Below are 26,289 nucleotides of genomic sequence, written 5' to 3' on the forward strand. Positions count from 1 at the left end.
GCTTCCATCATGTGCTTATTATCCTGTCTTGTCGAGGGTCAAACCATCATTTGAGGGCTTTTTTTTTCTTCTTTTTTTAGGAATCAGCAATACGTTCCACTGTCTTTGATGAAACTTGATTATAATTAACACAGTACCGTTGAAATGCTTTTGATTAAACCAGACAGGTAGGTCTTCGAAGTGAATTATATGCATTACTGAAAAGTGCCCTTTAGATGAACTCTTGTTCTGTGTACCCAATTTTCGCATTGGGATCCCATGTTAAATGCTGCGATTCCAGGCCAAAACTTTTTAAACTGAGATGCATTTCAATCCAAAGAACCTAATCTAACAACCATAAACTTCTTTAACCCTTTAGATAGTTTTACTACAGCTACAGCCGAATATTGGTACTTCCTGTGTTAGTCTTTCTTGGTTGTTTGAAGGTGTAGATGGTTAGCTGATGGAGGGGATAGTGGCATCTTCCTATATCTCCCCATCTGAGATATCACTTAAGGGCATTGAACTCCTCTTCCTAAATGTTGTGGTCCTACTTTAGCAGTCCTACAGCAGCTGAAGATGGCGATGGAGAAAAGTATCTTGTACAAAATGGAGGACTTTACATGCTACTCCTGCTTTTCCTTATAAACATAGTAGCCTATAGTCACCTCATACACCAAACAAATGACCCTAGTGCTACATTGTTTGTTTGTATCATACTGGTCATTGAGGTTAATGGTAATGTCAGTAAGTTTCCATGCCTCAGGCAGTATAGAAATAGTTAGTTCACAAGATCTGGGTTTTTCTTCATCAGCATCATCATCATTTGATAATGCTCGTTGCATCAACTCCCCATTTGACAGAGGTTGATTATGTCCATGAAAGATCCATGAAATCCTTCTTTACAAATGCAAAGTGATTCACATTTGATAAATGGACAACCTTGTAGATTATTGTTACTGATTTTCTGAAACCATTAGAATCATGCACACAATCAAGCCAGATTTGTCACCACTCTTTAATCCCTGTAAACTTTCATCCGAGGATGCTGTGATGGTGTGAGTGGTGTTCTTGATGCTAATTTAAAACCAGTGATTTCTGATGGATGTTGCATCCTTGGGCATTTTCATATGTTAAACTAACACCAGTGATATTTGATGGATGGTGCATCCTTGGGCATTGTCATAATGATCATACCTAGTACATACTTTGTGAAGTCTTCAGGTCTTTTCACCCTGACAGCCTGGGCTGCCCAGACTCTTGGATTTGGTTGTTGATCACCCAAATTGTTGGAAGCTTTATCCCTCTGGCCCACATAGCCCCCAAGGCCTGGCTGGTTTGGTTCTTTATGTAGGTACGTGTCCAGTGTTGTCTTGAACTTCTCTACTGTGCATCCCATTCTGTTTCCAATGGTAGCTGGCAAGATGTTGAAGAGTCTTGGGCCTTGGATGTTTAAGATGTCCTCTCTTTTTGTGCATAGCACTCCTTTGGATTTCAGAGGTAGTATTTTACAAAGTTTTCCATTTCTGTTGGACCAGTAGGATGTTATTTCCAAATGTAAGTTGGGACCATACCTTCTAGAATTTTCCAGGTATCGATGATGATATACATCTCCCTTTTACCCCCCAGGGTGTTTAGAGATTTCAGCCATTCCCAGTAATTCAAGTCTTTTACCATATTGAAATGGGCTGTGAATGACCCTGAGCATTTTTGATTCCGTGATTCACACACCTTGTGGGGTGACATTAAGACTCAACATTGTTATGTTTCTGAAAGAATTAGCACTTTGAACAATATCAACATTGGTGTTTCTTCCTTGTCTTGAAGGTCTCTATGACTCAGCCTGTCATTTCTCTGCATGAAACAACCATTGTTTTGTGTTCGCTGAAGGTTAGCTCACTTGACATAATTTCTCCGAGGTCTTTCACATTATTCAACTGGGTTATGATAGTGCTTGTGTCTGATTGATATTATTTGTTGTTTTTGATATCTTCATTTTTCCAGTACCGGAGGAGTTGAAACTTGTCTTCATCAAATAGTGTGTTGTTCTCATTTGTCAAGTTGAAGACTTCATTCATGTCTCTTTGTAGCCTTTTCTCATCTGTTGATGTGCTTTTCACAGTTATTTGTGTAACATCTGCAGGGGATGAAATGAAACTGTGGCTTGTGTTTGCATCATTGGTATAGGAATGAGGGACAGAGAGGCACAAGTACAGTTCCCTAGGGGAAGGAGAATTTTACCTTATAGGGATGGGAGATGACATGGTTTACAACAATGTTTTGTGATCTGTTAGTTAAAAAGTTATGTATCCATCTCCCAGTTTTTCTAGTTATTTCGATGCTAAGCATTTTGTGTGATATAACATCATGGTCACATTTGTCAAATGCTTTTGCGAAATCTTTATGAATTACTTTAGCATATCTTTCTTTTCCAGAGCTGCTACAGTCTTATCTTAGTGGTCAACCAGCTAAAGAGGCAAGCGCTTCCTACCCTGAAACCATTTTGTCCTGAGTGATGGAGTTTGTTCACTTCCATAGACTCTGTCAGCTTCTCTCTCAGAACTCTTTCGAAGAATTTAATGATGTGCAATGTTAATGCTATTAGTCTGTAGTTTGTTGGGACTGTTTTGCTTCCACCTTTGGAATGGGATGATATGAGTCACTCTCAGACTCTCAGGAATGATGACAGAATCTAGACTTTTTCACCAGAGGATATTTAGTGCACATGCTAAAGGTGTCTTTCATTCCTGTGTGTACAGCTTTGGGGTTGAATACATGGGATGCTCTTAATAACCCCCTCAGAATCTTGTGTTGAGAATATGATACCTACTGAATGTACTCTTCAAGGACAGTTGTTTGGGAAGAAGGCTGTCAGGTCATCTATCTTGTATGTGGTTTTTGGCTGACTGAATATCATTTCATATTGCCCTTTTAGAATCTCACTCATCTCTGGCAGTCATCTGTTGAAAATATCTTCTGTTTTAAGGAGACCAATAGAGATTGTGGTCCCAGATTTGCATTTTGCAAATGAGAAAAGTATTTTGGGTTATTTCTTATAAGTGGACCAATAAAGATTGTGGTTCCAGATTTGCATTTTACAAATGAGAAAAAGTGTTTTGGGTTATTTCTTAAATCATTTATGTCTTTTTCTCCTATTTCCTTTGTTTCACATGACATTATTAGTTTATGGTGTACATCTAATGATTTTCTTGATAGGTTTTCTTTCCTTTGTAGGTTGATCTGCAGCTTCTTTAGTAGGTCTGCAGTTGTTTTTATCCTCCTTTGGACTGCTTGTCTTTCTTGTTCTAACTTAGACCTGTCATGTATTCTTCTTGCTGGTATATGTCTGTTGCATGTTTAAAGTACCAAAGTGTTCTTATCATTTATATATTGCTATTAGCAGGGTTTCCCTATGTTTTGCAGACATGTTAATCACTTCTTCCCACTTTATCCACTTGTTAAGATTAAAGTTACTGAAAACACCTCCACTGTTATGTGTTTTCTGACTAGGTGGTTTTGCCTCTAAACTTGTTTTTAGTTTGATCAGGTTGTAATCAGATTATAGAGTGTTTGAGATGGTAAAGTCACATGGTATGGCTACATTATTTAAGATAAATTCATGTGATATTTCTTTTTGTTGAACTTATTATCAGTTGTGACGGAGAACTAATATGAATATATGTATACTTCTGTGCATGTGCCAGTCTGAATATATGTATATGTCTGTGTATGTGTATGTTTATGTTGATATGTATATGTATGTATATGTGCTTGTATAGGCATTTATGTATAGTTTTGGAAAGAGGGGCAAGTATTCAGTCTGTTGTGGATGAGAGAGCTTTGGAAGTGAGTCAGTTGTTGTTCGCTGATGATACAGCGCTGGTGGCTGATTCATGTGAGAAACTGCAGAAGCTGGTGATGGAGTTTGGTAAAGTGTGTGAAAGAAGAAAGTTGAGAGTAAATGTGAATAAGAGCAAGGTTATTAGGTACAGTAGGGTTGAGGGTCAAGTCCTTTGGGAGGTAAGTTTGAATGGAGAAAAACTGGAGGAAGTGAAGTGTTTTAGATATCTGGGAGTGGATTTGGCAGCGGATGGAACCATGGAAGCGGAGGTGAATCATAGGGTGGGGGAGGGGGCGAAAATTCTGAGAGCGTTGAAGAAAGTGTGGAAGTCGAGAACATTATCTCGGAAAGCAAAAATGGATATGTTTGAAGGAATAGTGGTTCCAACAATATTATATGGTTGCAAGGCATGGGCTCTGGATAGAATTGTGTGCAGGAGGGTGGATGTGCTGGCAATGAGATGTTTGAGGACAATATGTGGTGTGAGGTGGTTTGATCGAGTAAGTAATAATAGGGTAAGAGAGATGTGTGGCAATAAAAAGAGTGTGGTTGAGAGAGCAGAAGAGGGTGTTTTGAAATGGTTTGGTCACATGGAGAGAATGAGTGAGGAAAGATTGACAAAAAGGATATATGTGTCAGAGGTGGAGGGAACGAGGAGAAGTGGGAGACCAAATTGGAGGTGGAAAGATGGAGTGAAAAATATTTTGAGTGATCGGGGCCTGAACATGCAGGAGGGTGAAAGGCGTGCAAGGAATAGAGTGAATTGGAACGATGTGGTATATCGGGGTCGACGTGCTGTCAATGGATTGAACCAGTGCATGTGAAGTGTCTGGGGTAAACCATGGAAAGTTCTGTGCGGTCTGGATGTGGACAGGGAGCTGTGGTTTCGGTGCATTATTACATGACAGCTAGAGACTGAATGTGAACGAATGGGACCTTTGTTGTCTTTTCCTAGCGCTACCTCGCACACATGAGGGGGGAGGGGGTTGTTATTTCATGTGTGGCGAGGTGGCGATGGGAGTGAATACAGGCAGACAATATGAATTATGTACATGTGTATATATGTATATGTCTGTGTGTGTATATATATGTATACGTTGAGATGTATAGGTATTCATATTTGCGTGTGTGGGCGTTTATGTATATATATGTGTATGTAGGTGGGTTGGGCCATTCTTTCGTCTGTTTCCTTGCGCTACCTCGCTAACGCAGGAGACGGTGACAAAGCAAAATGAATAAATAAAAAATATATGTGTGTATGAGTGGATGGGCCATTCTTCGTCTATTTCCTGGTGCTACCTTGCTGACATGGGAAATGGCAATCAAGTATAATAACAAAAAATAATTTTAAGTGTGATTGTAAATGACTTTTGACAGATTCTCTTGAATTTAATCTTTCTGATTCCTTTGATTAGGTAATATTTTGTATTTATACAATGAATGTAAATGACTTTTGATATAAAAACAACTGAGAATTCAGTTAATAGTTATTAAAAGTAAATGACTGTTATTTGATATCAAAACAACAAGTAATTGTATCCATAATTTCTTCTTAAACCAGGGACACCTTGCCTGAAATACGTTCTATTTGCATGGCTGAGATTGGACTCTGGATGAAGAAGTTCCACCAGAACTTTTTAGATGATTCCTACCTGAAGTACATTGGTTGGACTCTCCATGATAAAGTGGGTGATGTACGTTTAAAGTGTTTGCAAGCATTGCAACCCTTGTATGCCAGTGAAGAACTCCAAAGTAAATTAGAACTTTTTACAAGCAAGTTTAAAGATCGTATTGTGGCTATGACCTTAGATAAGGAATATGATGTTGGTGTTCAAGCCGTTAAATTAGTGATTTCAATTCTGAAACATCACCGGGACATATTAACAGACAAAGACTGCGAACATGTTTATGAATTAGTTTACTCATCCCATCGTGCTGTAGCCCAGGCAGCAGGAGATTTTCTCAATGAACGGTTATTCATTCCTGATGATGATGCTGTGGCAGCATTGAGAACTAAGCGAGGCAAAAAACGTCGTCCAAATACTCCCCTTATTCGAGATTTGGTTCAGTTCTTCATTGAGTCTGAGGTAAGAAATGTAGTCATAAGTTTTTTATTCCAACAGCATTTCTCTCCTGATATCTCCAAACACCTGTATGTGGGATTTTTTTTTTCGTATGTGTAATCCATTGAGGGTCTGCTCTTGGTTCATGAAACAGCTTATAATTTTGCATTTTCATTATACTCATTTACACATTTTCTCACCATCCATTCATCTCATATTGGATATTCTGTTATTAATGTACAGTAAATGTTTTCATGTGAAAAAGAAATGTTTGTTGCATTGCTTTGCTGTTATTTTGGCAGTTGTATATATACATATTTTTTTTTAACCAGAACTGCTTTGCTGTACAGACTCTATTCATTGTAGAAATGAAAGATTTATTTATTTGTAGTTGATGCAGTTTCTAACACTTCAGAGTTATTTGGCTTAGAAACTTTGTTTACCAACTATATTAATTGAAGGTGTTGAAGACCTGACATCAACTCTAGAAACATCGAGCAAAATTTCAGAAAGGTGTGTTTGTCACATAACTCAGTCAGACACATGCTTGAATATTGGTGTGATACCTTTTTGGCGAATTTCAGCTTGACCATGTGCAACATTATGAAAATCAGACACTATGATAAGGGTCCAAGATATGAGTATACTCTTGTAGGATTCATAGTACTTGAATCTTTGTATGAAAGTGACCTTAGGATCAAGAAAGAATTTAGCCTCTGAACACTGATGAGGAGATTAGTGAGGGAGCAGATTGTATGATGGTTTAATAAAAGCTGCATATGCATGTAAGGAAAAGAGACTTTCTTAAATTGAGTAAATCCTGTTTTAGATCTGAAGTAGACTATGCAACATGGGTTTGGTCAACCAACCTGCAGAAAATTAAAGGATTGATTGGAAAAATTTAACAAGTCACCAAAGATCATGTGAAAAATAATGAAGGTGAGTTACAAGAAGAGTATAGATCTGTAACTTTGACCATAGAGGAAGAAAGGCAAATTATGAGAGACATGAGTACAACTTTCTGGCATCTAAATTAAATGATATGATGAGAGTGGACAGTTAATCAAAGTATCTAAGAAACCCATACGATATAATAGCTAGAATCAAAGCAGGAAACATATTCAGAAAGATATGAGGAAGTCCTTCTTTTGTAATAGATTGTTAGATTTTTGTGAAGAGTAAGCTAAGTGATGATTGTGGATTGAGACAGTATTGTATACAAAAATTTAAAGCAATGTATGAGAGAAAAGGAAGATGAACCGTTTCACAGCTCCTTGCATTACCAGTATATGACATGATACATAGTAGACTTTTCCAAGTGTCATGTGATGTTTTATTATTGGCCTTCAACATCATTTGAAGTCCCATTTGATGTTTCAACCACCAGTTATCCATAATTGTCACAAGTAGCCTGCTGCCACTGCTGGAAAAATTGTTACACACCTCAGACACCCATAGATTGTATGGGCGATGCATGTGATGATTTTGGGTGATGACTCGGCAGAAGATCAAGGGAACAAAGAGAATAGGGGAGAAAGAATACTTCCCACGTATTCCCTGCGTGTCGTAGAAGGCGACTAAAAGGGAAGGGAGCGAGGGGCTGGAAATCCTCCCCTCTTGTTTTTTTTTTTTTTTGTTTTTTTTTTCCAAAAGAAGGAACAGAGAAGAGGGCTAGGTGAGGATATTCCCTCAAAGGCCCAGTCCTCTGTTCTTAACGCTACCTCGCCATCGCGGGAAATAGCGAATAGTATGAAAAAAAAAAAAAAAAAATCTGTAGTATTAGTATTTATATCTCTCCTCTGCAGTCTTTTCTGCAAGCATGAGAAACATTCTGTAGGATATCAGGAAAATAGAAGTAGGAATCTAGGACCCTCCAATCTGTAATTTTTGGTTAGGGAGTGCTAGCCTTCCTCACCTTTCTATAGCCATGTTTAGGGCAGCTTACACCCATATTGTGCCCACCCCTGGCCAACCAGAAACCACCACAAAAAGATGCTTTCATTGACCCACTCAGTTCCAATTGCTGCCAGCTCTTAGAAGTCTGTAGATCCCAATCTGTCCACATGACTGCTGCTTGCAACCAGACAAAGTTTTTCCACCCCATAGATTACCCATTTTTTTTTTTCTGTTTTTGCTACTGTGTTCAGTGTATTAACCTTGTAGCGTATAATTGAACTTTTTTTTGCCACCTTGTGCACAAAAAATAGCAAAATAATTTTTCTTAAGAAAATGTGCACAGCAACATAAAAATATATTTTTTCTGAATTAAGGTTCAACCATTTGTAGATTAAGAAAAGTATTATCTATCAGATTAGCCAGTCCTTTAATTGCAAGTTATATAAACTTTGATTTCACCTTTTTTTATTTATACATGGAAAGGTGAAGTGAAAAAGATTTTGAGCGATTGGGGCCTGCACATACAGGAGGGTGAGAGGCGTGCAAGGAATAAAGTGAATTGGAATGATGTGATATACCAGGGTCAGCGTGCTGTCAATGGGCTGAACCAGGGCATGTGAAGTGTCGGGTAAATGATGGAAAGGTCTGTGGGGCCTGATGTGGATAGGGTGCTGAGGTTTCAGTTCATTACACATGACAGCTAGAGACTAAGTGTGAACAAATGTGGCCTTTTTGTCTGTATTCCTGGTGCTACCTTGTTGAAGCAGGGGATAGCGATGCTGTTTTCCGGTGGGGCTGGGTAGTGACAGGAATGGATGAAAGCAAGCAAGTATGAATATGCTCATGTGTTAGTATGTAATGTCTTCGTATGTGCATATATATATATATATATATATATATATATATATATATATATATATATATATATATATATATATATATATATATATGGGGTAAACCATGGAAAGCTGTGTAGGTATGTATATTTGCGTGTGTGGACGTATGTATATACATGTGTATGGGGAGGGGTTGGGCCATTTCTTTCGTCTGTTTCCTTGCGCTACCTCGCAAACGCGGGAGACAGCGACAAAGTATAATAAAAAAATAAAAAAAAAAAAATATATATATATATATATATATATATATATATATATATATATATATATATATATATATATATATATATATATATATATATATATATATATGCACACATATATATATGTGGAGGCTAAGGTGAAGATTTGTATGGATTTTCAGAAAAGAAGAGTGAATGTTGGGGTGAAGAGGGTGGTGAGAGTAAGTGAGCTTGGGAAGGAGACTTGTGTGAGGAAGTACCAGGAGAGACTGAGTACAGAATGGAAAAAGGTGAGAACAATGGAAGTAAGGAGAGTGGGGGAGGAATGGGATGTATTTAGGGAATCAGTGAGGGATTGCGCAAAAGATGCTTGTGGCATGAGAAGAGTGGGAGATGGGTTAATTAGAAAGGGTAGTGAGTGGTGGGATGAAGAAGTAAGATTATTAGTGAAAGAGAAGAGAGAGGCATTTGGACAATTTTGCTGGGAAAAAATGAAATTGAGTGGGAGATGTATAAAAGAAAGAGACAGGAGGTCAAGAGAAAGGTGCAAGAGGTGAAAAAGAGGGCAAATGAGAGTTGGGGTGAGAGAGTATCATTAAATTTTAGGGAGAATAAAAAGATGTTCTGGAAGGAGGTAAATAAAGTGCGTAAGACAAGGGAGCAAATGGGAACTTCAGTGAAGGGCGCAAATGGGGAGGTGATAACAAGTAGTGGTGATGTGAGAAGGAGATGGAGTGAGTATTTTGAAGGTTTGTTGAATGTGTTTGATGATAGAGTGGCAGATATAGGGTGTTTTGGTCAAGGTGGTGTGCAAAGTGAGAGGGTTAGGGAAAATGATTTGGTAAACAGAGAAGAGGTAGTAAAAGCTTTGCGGAAGATGAAAGCCGGCAAGGCAGCAGGTTTGGATGGTATTGCAGTGGAATTTATTAAAAAAGGGGGTGACTGTATTATTGACTGGTTGGTAAGGTTATTTAATGTATGTATGACTCATGGTGAGGTGCCTGAGGGTTGGCGGAATGCGTGCATAGTGCCATTGTACAAAGGCAAAGGGGATAAGAGTGAGTGCTCAAATTACATAGGGGAGAAAGAATACTTCCCACGTATTCCCTGCGTGTCATAGAAGGCGACTAAAAGGGAAGGGAGCGGGAGGCTGGAAATCCTCCCCTCATTTTTTTTTTTTTTTCCAAAAGAAGAAACAGAGAAAGGGGCCAGGTGAGGATATTCCCTCAAAGGCCAAGTCCTCATCCTCTGTTCTTAACGCTACCTCGCTAATGCGGGAAATGGCGATTAGTATAAAAAAAAAAAAAAAAGTTTGTTGAGTATTCCTGGTTAATTATATGGGAGGGTACTGATTGAGAGGGTGAAGGCATGTACAGAGCATCAGATTGGGGAAGAGCAGTGTGGTTTCAGAAGTGGTAGAGGATGTGTGGACCAGGTGTTTGCTTTGAAGAATGTATGTGAGAAATACTTAGAAAAGCAAATGGATTTGTATGTAGCATTTATGGATCTGGAGAAGGCATATGATAGAGTTGATAGAGATGCTCTGTGGAAGGTATTAAGAATATATGGTGTGGGAGGCAAGTTGTTAGAAGTAGTGAAAAGTTTTTATCGAGGATGTAAGGCATGTGTACGTGTAGGAAGAGAGGAAAGTGATTGGTTCTCAGTGAATGTAGGTTTGCGGCAGGGGTGTGTGATGTCTCCATGGTTGTTTAGTTTGTTTATGGATGGGGTTGTTAGGGAGGTGAATGCAAGAATTTTGGAAAGAGGGGCAAGTATGAAGTCTGTTGTGGATGAGAGAGCTTGGGAAGTGAGTCAGTTGTTGTTCGCTGATGATACAGCGCTGGTGGCTGATTCATGTGAGAAACTGCAGAAGCTGGTGACTGAGTTTGGTAAAGTGTGTGAAAGAAGAAAGTTAAGAGTAAATGTGAATAAGAGCAAGGTAATTAGGTACAGTAGGGTTGAGGGTCAAGTCAATTGGGAGGTGAGTTTGAATGGAGAAAAACTGGAGGAAGTAAAGTGTTTTAGATAATTGGGAGTGGATCTGGCAGCGGATGGAACCATGGAAGCGGAAGTGGATCATAGGGTGGGGGAGGGGGCGAAAATCCTGGGAGCCTTGAAGAATGTGTGGAAGTCGAGAACATTATCTCGGAAAGCAAAAATGGGTATGTTTGAAGGAATAGTGGTTCCAACAATGTTGTATGGTTGCGAGGAGTGGACTATGGATAGAGTTGTGCGCAGGAGGATGGATGTGCTGGAAATGAGATGTTTGAGGACAGTGTGTGGTGTGAGGTGGTTTGATTGAGTAAGTAACGTAAGGGTAAGAGGGATGTGTGGAAATAAAAAGAGCGTGGTTGAGAGAGCAGAAGAGGGTGTTTTGAAATGGTTTGGGCACATGGAGAGAATGAGTGAGGAAAGATTGACCAAGAGGATATATGTGTCGGAGGTGGAGGGAACGAGGAGAAGAGGGAGACCAAATTGGAGGTGGAAAGATGGAGTGAAAAAGATTTTGTGTGATTGGGGCCTGAACATGCAGGAGGGTGAAAGGAGGGCAAAGAATAGAGTGAATTGGATCGATGTGGTATACTGGGGTTGACGTGCTGTCAGTGGATTGAATCAGGGCATGTGAAGCGTCGGGGGTAAACCATGGAAAGCTGTGTTGGTATGTATATTTGCGTGTGTGGACGTATGTATATACATGTGTATGGGGGTGGGTTGGGCCATTTCTTTCGTCTGTTTCCTTGCGCTACCTCGCAAACGCGGGAGACAGCGACAAAGCAAAAAAAAAAAAAAAAAAATATGTTGATATGTATATGTATGTGTATGTGCACGTTTATGTATATATATGTGTAAATGAGTGGATGGGCCATTCTTTGTCTGTTTCCTGGTGCAACCTTGCTGACGCAGAAAGCAGCGATTATGTATAAATTTTTTTTTTTTTTTTTTTTTTTTTTTTTTTTTTTGTCTCCCGCGTTTGCGAGGTAGCGCAAGGAAACAGACGAAAGAAATGGCCCAACCCACCCCCATACACATGTATATACATATGTCCACACACGCAAATATACATACCAACACAGCTTTCCATGGTTTACCCCCGACGCTTCACATGCCCTGATTCAATCCACTGACAGCACGTCAACCCCAGTATACCACATCGATCCAATTCACTCTATTCTTTGCCCTCCTTTCACCCTCCTGCATGTTCAGGCCCCGATCACACAAAATCTTTTTCACTCCATCTTTCCACCTCCAATTTGGTCTCCCTCTTCTCCTCGTTCCCTCCACCTCCGACACATATATCCTCTTGGTCAATCTTTCCTCACTCATTCTCTCCATGTGCCCAAACCATTTCAAAACACCCTCTTCTGCTCTCTCAACCACGCTCTTTTTATTTCCACACATCTCTCTTACCCTTACGTTACTTACTCGATCAAACCACCTCACACCACACATTGTCCTCAAACATCTCATTTCCAGCACATCCATCCTCCTGCGCACAACTCTATCCATAGTCCACTCCTCGCAACCATACAACATTGTTGGAACCACTATTCCTTCAAACATACCCATTTTTGCTTTCCGAGATAATGTTCTCGACTTCCACACATTTTTCAAGGCTCCCAGGGTTTTCGCCCCCTCCCCCACCCTATGATCCACTTCCGCTTCCATGGTTCCATCCGCTGCCAGATCCACTCCCAGATATCTAAAACACTTCACTTCCTCCAGTTTTTCTCCATTCAAACTCACCTCCCAATTGAATTGAGCCTCAACCCTACTGTACCTAATAACCTTGCTCTTATTCACATTTACTCTTAACTTTCTTCTTTCACACACTTTACCAAACTCAGTCACCAGCTTCTGCAGTTTCTCACATGAATCAGCCACCAGCGCTGTATCATCAGCGAACAACAACTGACTCACTTCCCAAGCTCTCTCATCCCCAACAGACTTCATACTTGCCCCTCTTTCCAAAACTCTTGCATTCACCTCCCTAACAACCCCATCCATAAACAAATTAAACAACCATGGAGACATCACACACCCCTGCCGCAAACCTACATTCACTGAGAACCAATCACTTTCCTCTCTTCCTACACGTACACATGCCTTACATCCTCGATAAAAACTTTTCACTGCTTCTAACAACTTGCCTCCCACACCATATATTCTTAATACCTTCCACAGAGCATCTCTATCAACTCTATCATATGCCTTCTCCAGATCCATGAATGCTACATACAAATCCATTTGCTTTTCTAAGTATTTCTCACATACATTCTTCAAAGCAAACACCTGATCCACACATCCTCTACCACTTCTGAAACCACACTGCTCTTCCCCAATCTGATGCTCTGTACATGCCTTCACCCTCTCAATCAATACCCTCCCATATAATTTGCCAGGAATACTCAACAAACTTATACCTCTGTAATTTGAGCACTCACTCTTATCCCCTTTGCCTTTGTACAATGGCACTATGCACGCATTCCGCCAATCCTCAGGCACCTCACCATGAGTCATACATACATTAAATAACCTTACCAACCAGTCAACAATACAGTCACCCCCTTTTTTAATAAATTCCACTGCAATACCATCCAAACCTGCTGCCTTGCCGGCTTTCATCTTCCGCAAAGCTTTTACTACCTCTTCTCTGTTTACCAACTCATTTTCCCTAACCCTCGCACTTTACACACCACCTCGACCAAAACACCCTATATCTGCCACTCTATCATCAAACACATTCAACAAACCTTCAAAATACTCACTCCATCTCCTTCTCACATCACCACTACTTGTTATCACCTCCCCATTTGCGCCCTTCACTGAAGTTCCCATTTGCTCCCTTGTCTTACGCACTTTATTTACCTCCTTCCAGAACATCTTTTTATTCTCCCTAAAATTTAATGATACTCTCTCACCCCAACTCTCATTTGCCCTTTTTTTCACCTCTTGCACCTTTCTCTTGACCTCCTGTCTCTTTCTTTTATACGTCTCCCACTCAATTTCATTTTTTCCCTGCAAGAATCGTCCAAATGCCTCTCTCTTCTCTTTCACTAATACTCTTACTTCTTCATCCCACCACTCACTACCCTTTCTAATCAACCCACCTCCCACTCTTCTCATGCCACAAGCATCTTTTGCGCAATCCATCACTGATTCCCTAAATACATCCCATTCCTCCCCCACTCCCCTTACTTCCATTGTTCTCACTTTTTTCCATTCTGTACTCAGTCTCTCCTGGTACTTCCTCACACAAGTCTCCTTCCCAAGCTCACTTACTCTCACCACCCTCTTCACCCCAACATTCACTCTTCTTTTCTGAAAACCCATACAAATCTTCACCTTAGCCTCCACAAGATAATGATCAGACATCCCTCCAGTTGCACCTCTCAGCACATTAACATCCAAAAGTCTCTCTTTTGCGCGCCTGTCAATTAACACGTAATCCAATAACGCTCTCTGGCCATCTCTCCTACTTACATAAGTATACTTATGTATATATCGCTTTTTAAACCAGGTATTCCCAATCATCAGTCCTTTTTCAGCACATAAATCTACAAGCTCTTCACCATTTCCATTTACAACACTGAACACCCCATGTATACCAATTATTCCCTCAACTGCTACATTACTCACCTTTGCATTCAAATCACCCAACACTATAACCCGGTCTTGTGCATCAAAACCACTAACACACTCATTCAGCTGCTCCCAAAACACTTGCCTCTCATGATCTTTCTTCTCATGCCCAGGTGCATATGCACCAATAATCACCCATCTCTCTCCATCAACTTTCAGTTTTACCCATATTAATCGAGAATTTACTTTCTTACATTCTATCACATACTTCCACAACTCCTGTTTCAGGAGTACTGCTACTCCTTCCCTTGCTCTTGTCCTCTCACTAACCCCTGACTTTACTCCCAAGACATTCCCAAACCACTCTTCCCCTTTACCCTTGAGCTTCGTTTCACTCAGAGCCAAAACATCCAGGTTCCTTTCCTCAAACAGACTACCTATCTCTCCTTTTTTCACATCTTGGTTACATCCACACACATTTAGGCACCCCAATCTGAGCCTTCGAGGAGGATGAGCACTCCCCGCGTGACTCCTTCTTCTGTTTCCCATTTTAGAAAGTTAAAAAAAAATACAAGGAGGGGAGGATTTCTGGTCCCCCGCTCCCGTCCCCTCTAGTCGCTTTCTACGACACGCGAGGAATGCGTGGGAAGTATTCTTTCACCCCTATCCCCAGGGATAATATACATATATATATACACATACACACACATACACACACACACGCACATATACACACACACACACATACATATATATACATGTGAAAAATGTAAGAAACAATTTAGAAAACTGAAACTTCTAGCTTGAAATGAAATGAAAAAATGAATGTCACATAATGGTTCAACCTCTGGCTATGGAAAGGAAATGTTTAATTTATAAATATAATGTAAAAATATATAGTTGTAGAAAAGCTGTCAAAACCATTAAACAGTTTTTCTTATGAATTTGGAGTCAAGCATTGTAGTTTAGTCAAAATATATTATGTACCAGATTACCCGGTTGTAAGTAAGTGTTATTAGGTACAGTAGGGTTGAGGGTCAAGTCAATTGGGAGGTGGGTTTGAATGGAGAAAAACTGGAGGAAGTGAAGTGTTTTAGATATCTGGGAGTGGATCTGTCAGCGGATGGAACCATGGAAGCGGAAGTGGATCATAGGGTGGGGGAGGGGGCGAAAATTTTGGGAGCCTTGAAAAATGTGTGGAAGTCGAGAACAGTATCTCGGAAAGCAAAAATGGGTATGTTTGAAGGAATAGTGGTTCCAACAATGTTGTATGGTTGCGAGGCGTGGGCTATGGATAGAGTTGTGCGCAGGAGGATGGATGTGCTGGAAATGAGATGTTTGAGGACAATGTGTGGTGTGAGGTGGTTTGATCGAGTAAGTAACGTAAGGGTAAGAGAGATGTGTGGAAATAAAAAGAGCGTGGTTGAGAGAGCAGAAGAGGGTGTTTTGAAATGGTTTGGTCACATGGAGAGAATGAGTGAGGAAAGATTGACCAAGAGGATATGTGTCGGAGGTGGAGGGAACGAGGAGAAGAGGGAGACCAAATTGGAGGTGGAAAGATGGAGTGAAAAAGATTTTGTGTGATCGGGCCCTGAACATGCAGGAGGGTGTAAGGAGGGCAAGGAATAGAGTGAATTGGAGCGATGTGGTATACAGGGGTTGACGTGCTGTCAGTGGAGTGAATCAAGGCATGTGAAGCGTCTAGGGTAAACCATGGAAAGCTGTGTAGGTATGTATATTTGCGTGTGTGGACGTGTGTATGTACATGTGTATGGGGGGGGGTTGGGCCATTTCTTTCGTCTGTTTCCTTGCGCTACCTCGCAAACGCGGGAGACAGCGACAAAGTATAAAAAAAAAAAAAAAAAAAAAAAAAAAAAGTAAGTGTGGCATGGTTATGGTATGGATGTAGCATTGGATGCTGTAGGTGGATGCCACCCACTCATTGAATCCATAGAAACAACTTATATCTGTATACTGTTGTCATTGATGAGTTACTGAGTAGGCAGCCAGGCATCTATGTATTTCCTGTCAACAGATCCTAAATGCTCACATAATTCAACTTTTGGTGGAAAATTATATGTATACATTGATATTCACAGGACTCTTCATGTAACAGTAGTGTCCTTGAGACCCTTGTCTCACCCATATCATTTCCTTTTTTTTTTTCTTCCCCAAAAACCTCTACAAATCTTTGTCTTTTCTTCCACCAGCTAATGATCATACATCCCACCTGCTTCCCTTGTCAGCACATTGTTATCCAAGGGTCTTTTGCTCACCTATCAATTGGTATGAAATCCAGTAATGCCTGCTGAGCCATCTTTCTAACTCATCCGTGTACAGTTATAGGTGTTCCTTATTTTAAACCAGGTGTTCTTGTTCACCAGTCCTTTTTGAGGACACAACTCCACATGCTTCTCACCATTTCTGTCTTATCATATATCCCATGTACCCAATTATACCCTTGGCTGCCCCATTATTCACTTTCACATTTAAATCATGCATCACTAATATATAGTCTCTTACATCAAAACTGCTGACCTATTAACTCACCTGCCCCAGAAACGCTTGCCTTATTTCATTTTTCTTCTTTTAGGCAGGTTCATAAGCAGTTATAATCACCCATCTCTCATAACATACTTTTGGATTTCCCCACTTCAAACTGGTGCTCACTTCCTTACAATCTTTCACACATTCCCACTTCTTTAGCTCTTGCCTTCATACTGACTTTACTCCAAAAACATTCCCAAAGCCATTCTTCCACCTAACCCTTAAGCTTTGTTTTACTGAAAACTAGAACATCCAGGTTCCTTTCCTCAAATATACTACCTGTCTCCCCCTTTTTCTCATCTTGGTTGCATCCAAGCACGTTCAGACACCCCAGCCAGAGCTTCATGGAGGATTAACACTCCTTGCTTGGCTTCTTCTTTTGTTCCATCTTTTAGAATTGAAGTACAAGAAGGGAAGGGTTTCCAGCCACCTGCTCCTGCCCCTCTTAGTCAACTTTTAGAGTGCACAGGCAGTATTTGGGTAGACTTCTTTCTCCCATATCCTCAGGGATATACGTATCTCTGTAACCCCCAAAGATATTAAAGATAAATTTTTGTTTTCAGCTTCATGAACATGGGGCATACTTAGTGGATTCCCTCATTGAAAGCAATGAAATGATGAAAGATTGGGAATGTATGACAGATTTATTACTAGAGGAACCAGGCCCCATGGAGGAGCCCTTGGATGATCGACAGGAGACCAGTCTTATTGAGATAATGGTGTGTTGTATCAAGCAAGCTGCTACTGGGGAGCCACCAGTTGGACGTGGGCCAACTAGAAAGGTAATGCCAGCATTTATTTTGTAATTTCATATTAGGTATGATCACCATGAGCCTGGTGAGGTGCCTGATCACTGGAAGAATGCATGTAAGTGCCACTCTGTAAAGGAAAGGAGGATAAAGGTAAGTGCTTGAATTGCATAGGTATAGGTTTGTTGAGTGTATTTTGAAAGTTGTTTAGAGGAATGGTGATTGAGAGTGTGATATCATGAACAGAGCATCAGCTGGGGAGGAACAGTGTGCTTTCAAAAGTGATAGAGGATGTAGGAATATGTGTTAGAAGTACTTAGGATTTGTTTGGGACATTTATATACCTGGAGAAGGCATATGGTAGGGTTGAAATAGATACTTTGTGGAAGTTGTTACGGGCATTTGGCATGGGAGGAAAGCTATTAGAAGCAGTGAGGAGTTTTTATCAAGAAAAGAAAGCATATGTGCAAGTAGATAGAGGAGGATGAATGGTTCCAGGTGAAGTGGGTCTGTGGTAAAGCTGTGTGATGTTACTTGGCTATTTTAATGTTATGGAAAAGGTGGTTAGGGAGGTAAATGCAAGAATCTTGGAAAGAGGGGCAGGTATGCACTCTGTAGAGGATGAGTGGTCATGGGAAGTGAGTCAATTGTTGTATGTTAATGACATGACACTTGTGGCAGATTCAAGTGAGAAACTACAGAAGTTGGTGTCTGGGTTTAGGAGGATGTGTGAAAGGAGAATGTTGAGAGTATATATAAGTAAAACCAAGGTTTTGAGGTTTAGCTTTGCATAGATAGGTTAGTTGGGGTGTGAGTTTGAATGGAGAAAAATTGGGGGAACTTAGGTGTTTTAGATACCTGAGAGTGGACAAGGCAACTAATGGAACCATGAAAATGGAAGTGAGTCATATGATAAGTTAGGGGTTGAAGGTTCTGTGGGCATTGAGAAATGTGTGGAAAGAAAGGTCAGTGTTTGGGAGGGGGAAAAATGGGTGTTTTTGAAGGTGCAGTAGTCCCAGTGATTGTGTATGGATGCAAAACTACAGATGAGAATCTACAGAAGATTCTGGATGTGTTGGAAATGAATTATTTGAGGGTAGAATATGGTGAGATGAGGGTTGATTGACTAAGTAATAAAAGGGTTACAGAGAGGTATGATATAAGAAGAGTATGGTTAAGAGAGCAGAAGAGGGTATGCTGTTTTGGATAAATAGAGGGAATGAGTGAGGAGAGGTTGACAAAAAGGTTGTAGGTGTCAGAAGTAGAAAAGTCAAGGAGAAGTTGGAGACCATATTGGAGATGGAAAGATGGTGTGAAAAATATTTTGAGTGTTTAGGGCCCAAACATGAAGGAGGGTGAACAGTGTGCACATGATAGAGTGAGATGGAGCTGTGTGATAAAGGGGATAATATGCTGTCAGTGGACTGCACCAGGTCATGTGTAGCAGCAGGGGAAAATCATGGAAAGGTCTGTGTGGCCTGATTGTGGATAGGTAATGTGGTTTTAGTTCATTACAACTAAGTGGATGTGAGAGAAGGAAGCTTTTCTTGTTTATACGTGGCACTACCTTATAATGTTGGAAATGGCAAGCAAAAATGAAAGAAAGAACATTAGACATTTAGAAAATACTTTAATTCTACATTATCTTAATGTTTAGCCAAGTCATATGTATTGAATGTCAGAGCTTGGCATGTTCCCACACACGAAGAATCATACATGAATTATGCCAGAATGGTAAGAGATACACAAAAAATCAATCCTCTTGCATTTATACACATTTTGTGAAAGCATGAATTTTTCACTGTTGTTTCTTGTTCCAGTTCCTTGCAACATCTTTGTTTTGCCATATCAGTTATTGACTAATACAACAGGGAACCAGACCACAATACAGTACATCAGGTCCCATCATAACTTGGGAAAACTCTTGATATTGATGAGTGTGCTCTACTGTACTTAGATTTCAAAAAAATTTCATATTCTAAAAACTATGGCCTATGTGCAAAGTTTTTCATGAAAAGATATAAGCACAAGTGTTAGGTCTGTGATTATTGAAGTATAAGTGTGGTCATGTAATGAAATATTGTGGGAATGATGTATGTTGATTCATGAAATGCAAATTTGTCTCAGGTATTATATGTACTGCCGAATTGTTCCTCTCTGTTATTTTTGGATGTACTACATTTTGGAGATTTGAACTTGCTCAATGGATGTATAGGTTTAGGTTAATGATACCATTATTTGCCCTGCTTTTTAGTCTCACATAGATCATAAAAAGTGGCGGTAACAGATAACATAAATTGTCACACATTGATCTTTAAAATGGCATTAACATATGACTTAAACTGCTGCTGATAAATGCAGTATCATACTGATGTGTATCTTGTCGAGAATGTTTTAGAAATAAGGGCCTCTTTATTGGTGATATTCTTTTCCACATTCATAATGTTTAGACTAACATATTGTCAATTTAATTCTTACAGCAGATCTTATCAGCAAAAGAGGTGAAGCAAGTGAATGATGACCGAGCAAAGTTAACAGAGCATCTGATACCTACACTACCACAATTGCTGCACAAGTACATAGCAGACCCAGAGAAGGTAGCCAATCTACTTATCATCCCCCAATACTTTGACCTAGAAATATACACAACGAGCAGACAAGAAAAGGTAAGTCTTTACTGGTGTTGAGATGTGAACTTATATTCTCTGAGCAGTTGTGATGGTAGAATTCTTTTTGGAAAAGAGTTAGGAGGACTAAAACCTTGGTTTTGAGGTTCTGGAAAGGGAAGAATTGTTAGGCAAGGAAAAAAGACATACTATTAAAGTTGTACATTTTGGTGGATGAAGAATTTTAAGAGAACTGTAGGTAGCCAAGCAGAAATAGATCGTTTTTGTATAATTGATGAAGAGATCACTTGACAGGAAGTTTATCCATGGTTGGCTATTGTTGCAGTGAGTTCACTCATCTAACTCTATGCTTATGGATCATGTAGTTTGCTTCTAAATGTAATGAAATGATATATGAAATTATTATCAAGACTGTGCAACTAAGAATAAATGGAGAATGTTATTGTGTTATCAAGGAAGAGATTGCTTCCTCTTGACGAATTCAGCTGTTGTTCATCACAATAACTGCATGGGCGCAAGGTTTTCCTCGTGCAAATTGTTCTTGCAACTTACTATAAAATGTAACACAACAATATAGTAAACTCTCAGTTTAATGGACTAATAGGAAGGGGTGTCCATTAATGTCAAAAGTCTGTTAAATTGAATGTAACCTGTTTCTGTTACATTTATTATCACAAGCTTTCTTTTAACTCCTCTATTAGTGTAGGATTCAGTGTGTGGTACGATGATTGGGTGGCAGGCAACCGACAACGTGGGGATGCTCCCGGGGCCGGGCAGTTGGAGGCAGGAGTCAGACTGAGATAGAGGGGATGCCATCCTTATCCTATGAGAGGATACTTTTTTATAATAAAGTGAGGATGGTCTACCTACTTTCATTGCATCTCTTACATGGTGAAGTAAGTAGGATTCGAAGCTATGCAGGAAAATCCCAGGATATCGCAAGGCTGCTCACCATCTTCAGGAGATGGGGTGCACCCAATGAAATGTCATCAGACGGGGAACCAATCTAGACTGCAAGGAGATGGAAACTTTCTCCAAGTAATGGGGAATCATGGCCTACACCTCCTCATCCCACTTCCCCCAGTCCAGTGGGTGTTGTGGGGCATCACAGGTTTTGAAGGTAGCCTGCACAACACCAGAGCGACTCAGGCTATGCTCCAGTATCTCAACACCTGCTATGAGATGAGGATAAGTCACCCACACAGCTGGCAGCAGGAAGACATTTGTGAGATGGGGTCCTGACGCCCCAGCAACATTATCTGATGAACCAGTGGTGGAGAACCGCTCTGCAAAACAGGGAGCAGACCATAGCAGAGAGCCAGGCCTGTATGCAGGACGGCCCAGCAGGTGATGCCGCTGCACTGCCCCAGCTCTCCATGGGCACCCCTGTCTGCATGCAGGACATCGCTTTAAAGGTGTGATACAGGTCAGATGTAGTAGTGGAGGTGAAGCTGCAAAGACAATACTCAGCAAAGCTGGATGGCATTGGCCACCTGTCTTTGTGAAACCAACATAACTTATGCCCCCTGGTTTGTGCTGATCCTTACGACACCCATTGATCAAGGGGACTACCCACCAGCAGAGGCTTTGACCCCTAGTTGTGGTGATACCCACCCTCATGTGGCGGCACCCTCACCATGTGAAACACCACTCCACACACTTGCAAGATTATGTTTGCTGTGGCTCCTGTGAAGAGTGAACATTTTTGTTCTGCTCACATGTAAAGGAAGTGTGTTGTTGCTGAGAAGTGATTTGTTTGTATATTTGCCTTATGCCTTGTCAGAATTTAATTTCATTCTCTTTTTTTTGTTTTGTTTTTAGTTTTGTTTTTATTGAAACAAAATGTCACATTTAGTTACCAAGATCTCATGAGGGAGTGTAAGGTTTAGTGTGTTGTACAATAGTTGGGTAGCGGGCATCTGGCGGTGTAGGAACGCTTGCCATGCAGTTGGAGGCAGGAGTCAGACTGAGATAGAGGTGATGCCAACCCTCTCCTGTGAAAGGATGCTTCTTTGTAATGTAGTGAGGACTGACTACCTGCTTTCATTACATCTCTTACAATCACTTGATGCCAATTTGAATTGTAAGGATTGCAAGATTATTTAATGAATAAAGTCTTAGGTCTGAGATTGCAGGAACACTGTATACAGCCTGACTGCACAATAGCTCGAGGCAGACTGAGACTAAAACAAACTGAGTCTACCCCACACTACCAAAGACAAGTGCGATATGAACCGCACTTGGTGTGGTGTTTGAAATTTTTAATTTTTTTATAATTTTTTAAGTTATTTTTAATGTATTTTTATTATTTGTCCATTAAATCAAGTTTTTACTGTATATGAATTTATTGTTAACACTAGGAAACTCAGAAAAAATAGAGAATGTTATTTTGTAATTAAAGAAGAGATCCCTTTCTCATGAGTTTTGCTGCAGCTAGCTGCTGTAGCACTGAGTTCACACAACCTTAAGTTAGTCACATATTTTTCTGTATACATTCATGTACACCTAACATTTATGGTTCATGTAATATACTGCAAAATGTTATGAAATGGTGGATAAAGCGATTGTACAAATGAGAAACTAAGCACATGTAGAAAATGTCATGAATAATTGTCTGTAGTTCTGTATCATTTGAACTAGTCATGAAGCCCCTATCATGGCATACTCAAAGGTTCAGTATCCTTGTTCAGTTAAGCACATTGATTTTGCCTGTGACTTTCCCCATCTGGATGTTGTATCATGTAAAGCTCTTACTATGAATTCCAATAAGAGATTGCTCCCTTATGATGCAGTTAGTCCTGCCAAATATTTATCAAGTGAAAATGATTGCATAATTAGCTCTGCCACCCTCACACAGCACTCCTTACTGTATTTACACATGAGCAATGAACATATCCGTATTTTGATCTGTAATACCCTTAGCTCTCAAGAATTTACACACTGCATCCATTAGTGCATTGTGTATTTTGTCTCTTCTATTACTCAAGGCCATATTACCATAAATCTTCTACACCAACCCATCTTGTGATGTATGGCCTATTTGATCATACAGTTTAAAAGTTTTTTATGTTAATGATTTGATAGATAGTATGCTGAGTTGATAAGTAGGATGCTCTTGAATGATTATGGAAATTATTGTTTCACATTTACAAAATGGGCATGATTAGAGTATGTATGTGAGTGATTTGACCCTGAACCACTCATATACTTTTGGTAATGGTAGATAGGTAGGGTGATGCATAATAGTTTTCTTTGAAAACACTGAAGACTTAACCCCTCCCCATTCCCGATCTTTTTTTTAAGGCAAGAGAAATTAGGTTAGATTAAATTAGGGTAGGTTTGTACCCTACCATATCCAAATTTAAACTAGTTTTGCCTGGCCTTGAGAAATGTTGGGGGTGGAATCTTCAGTTGCTTCATTTATTTTAATCTTATCATTTTATTTAAGTTTTAGCAGTAGATATAGTGTGTACAGTTATATGTTGATGTTAAGAAATTTCATATGTTTCAGAATCTGGATTTACTCTTAAAGCTGATCCAGGAGGTGGCAGATAAGCATAGTGACACAGAAGTATTGGAGACTGCTGCAAAAACTCTCGAAATTTTATGTAATGATGATTATGCCATATATTCACGGTGTGACATTGCACGTTCTTCACTCCTTGATATGGTTGTAAATAAGTACCAAGAAGCCAATGATGAGTACCTGACTCTCCTTGATGGTGTAAGTGAATCTTTGTATTGTACCTATTTGTATCTTAAAGATAGCCATAGAATTTAACCGTAATATCATGCATATATGGAAGCTGGTGATTATTACAGATTGGGTAGCCTACAAGAGTATAGTTCATCACATGTCCACAGTTTTCTATCCTTGAGGGGAATTGTGCATGCATTCTGCCTTGTGTGTCCTCAGGTGGAGGGGTCCTACAGAAGATATATTTAAATGTTAAGAATTTTATATTTAAAAGATGTAGAAAAATATATGAGGAAGTACTTTTATGGTATAAGATTGCTGTATAAGTGGAATAGAATGACTGAGGACATGGATAATGCAGACAGCATACAGGAGTATGATAAGTTGTATAATAGAGAATGGTCAGGCAATGGGGCTTAAGAGTCTATCTCTCACAGTACTCCCATTGCACTGCAAATACACACTAGTAATGATTGCATTCAGATTACAGTTATGTAGCCAGGTATTCAAGCAGGCTAAGAAAAGTAACTTGGAGAAATTCAGCTAATTTAAGGGAAGAGAGAGGGAGAGAGAAGGAAAGAGCACTGTCAGAAGGCAAAAAATAAAAGACATCAAATGAGGCAAGAGGCTGGAACAGCTCCACCACCACTGCAGAGGGATCCAGTATATCTTAATGATGAAAATATCAGACTAAAAGAAATGTGTACAGATGTAGATTTGCTGTTAGTAGATGGTAAAGAGCTGTAATTCAGGGATTGAACAAGGGAAGATGCACCTGATATTGTTAAAAGAGTTGTAAAGACAAACCTTGGTGAAGAGATAAGATCTCAACTGTTCTGTCCAGAAGTATACAGATCCAGCATGCCTCTTAATTGCCAGTGAAGGTATTTATTTTTGCTTTTAGATTTAGCCTCCTTATCTTGCTAAAACTCCTAATTCTTATGGATAGCCACCATATTAGGACAGACCACAGAGGAGAGAAATGTATGTTTTTGAAATTGAAAAACATTTTTTTTCCGAGGTCATGTCCTGCACGCATTTTTTACTGAGTTTTTTACCCTGTCCTTTCTTCTTCTCCCTTGTTTCAATAAAGTGTCTTTGTAATAATTGTGATCACTTTTAGGTTGATGCCTCAGATCTCTGAATTCTGAGGTGACTTTTGAGTCAGTGTAGTAAGTAGTTGGTAGGCAGCCAGTGACCAGGGAGGTGTATTACGAGTGCTACCTGCCTGGGTATTGGAAGGGTTAGTGACATCTACTTAGTGAGCCAGCGCTTTAGTGGTTTTCAAGTTGCACTCCTCTGACCTAGGTAGCTGTCTTTTCTTTCTGTCTCACTAACATGTGGATTACTGGCATTCTGTCTGCAAGCATACAATCCCTCTTACTTGATCTATAGCTCGTCTCATCATAACTTCAGTAACACTCTCGGTGTGATAGATGAAATTTGGTTAAGTTTGATGCCTCTAAGATTTGTCCTTTCTCTGTTGAAAATTCTTCTCAACTTTCCTGTCTCTTTTGATGGATCTATAATTCCACCTCGTAATGAGCATACTTGGTATTATTGTAACATTCATACTGTCTTGGAAAGCTCACAATACAAAAATAGCTAACTGCCTCTTAAGAAACTGGGAATCCTATTTAGATGTCAAAATTTTGTGTCTTCCAAACATTTGCTCTGTTTTTGCAAAGGATTGTATGGAATACTACTCTCACATCTGGGGTGGTTCTAGCTTTGCATTCTTACTTGACAGAGATGGATTGAAAGTGATCTGACATACCAATTCTCCCAGGATGACTGCAAAACTTGACCTGCTTGCCCTTCACTGCAGTGTTGGTTCACTTTCACGCTTTTATAGATACTACTTTGGTTTTCGCTCCCAAGAAAGCTGGCTGCTTGTGTACCCCCACCATTAGCCAGACTGCACAATACTCAGCAAGCTACTGCATTTCACAATTACTGTGTGGCAGTTGGCAACTTAAGGATAGGCCACTTTTATAACTTTCTCCCCACACCTTGAAACTTTGGAACTCTCTTCCATCTCATCTCTTTACCAATAACTGTGATGTCGCATTTCTTAAAAGACAGGTTTTTCACTTCCTCCAAAATTCATAAAGGCTTTTTCCTCTTCTATTCTTTATCCGTTTTATCAACCTCTTTATATTTCAATGAAGGCCTGGCCATGATATGGACTTTTGTCCATGGCTGGAACCTCCAACTCAAGAAAAAATCTTG

At 39.8% G+C, this 26,289-nt stretch overlaps 1 protein-coding gene across 4 annotated transcripts in view; it reads left to right on the forward strand.

Moving 5' to 3' along the window:
• Window positions 1–26,289, forward strand: part of SA1 (stromal antigen) — a 171,269-nt gene that overhangs the window by 82,500 nt on the left and 62,480 nt on the right. For all 4 annotated transcript variants that reach the window (XM_071668063.1, XM_071668065.1, XM_071668064.1 and 1 more), the window contains 4 exons: window positions 5,382–5,907; window positions 17,548–17,766; window positions 20,214–20,399; window positions 23,872–24,084. In XM_071668063.1, coding sequence (XP_071524164.1) covers window positions 5,382–5,907; window positions 17,548–17,766; window positions 20,214–20,399; window positions 23,872–24,084 — 1,144 coding nt within the window. The remainder of the gene's footprint in view (window positions 1–5,381; window positions 5,908–17,547; window positions 17,767–20,213; window positions 20,400–23,871; window positions 24,085–26,289) is intronic.

The sequence above is a fragment of the Panulirus ornatus genome, chromosome 12 (genome assembly GCF_036320965.1).
Source record: "Panulirus ornatus isolate Po-2019 chromosome 12, ASM3632096v1, whole genome shotgun sequence".
In the NCBI taxonomy this organism is placed as follows: Eukaryota; Metazoa; Arthropoda; class Malacostraca; order Decapoda; family Palinuridae; genus Panulirus; species Panulirus ornatus.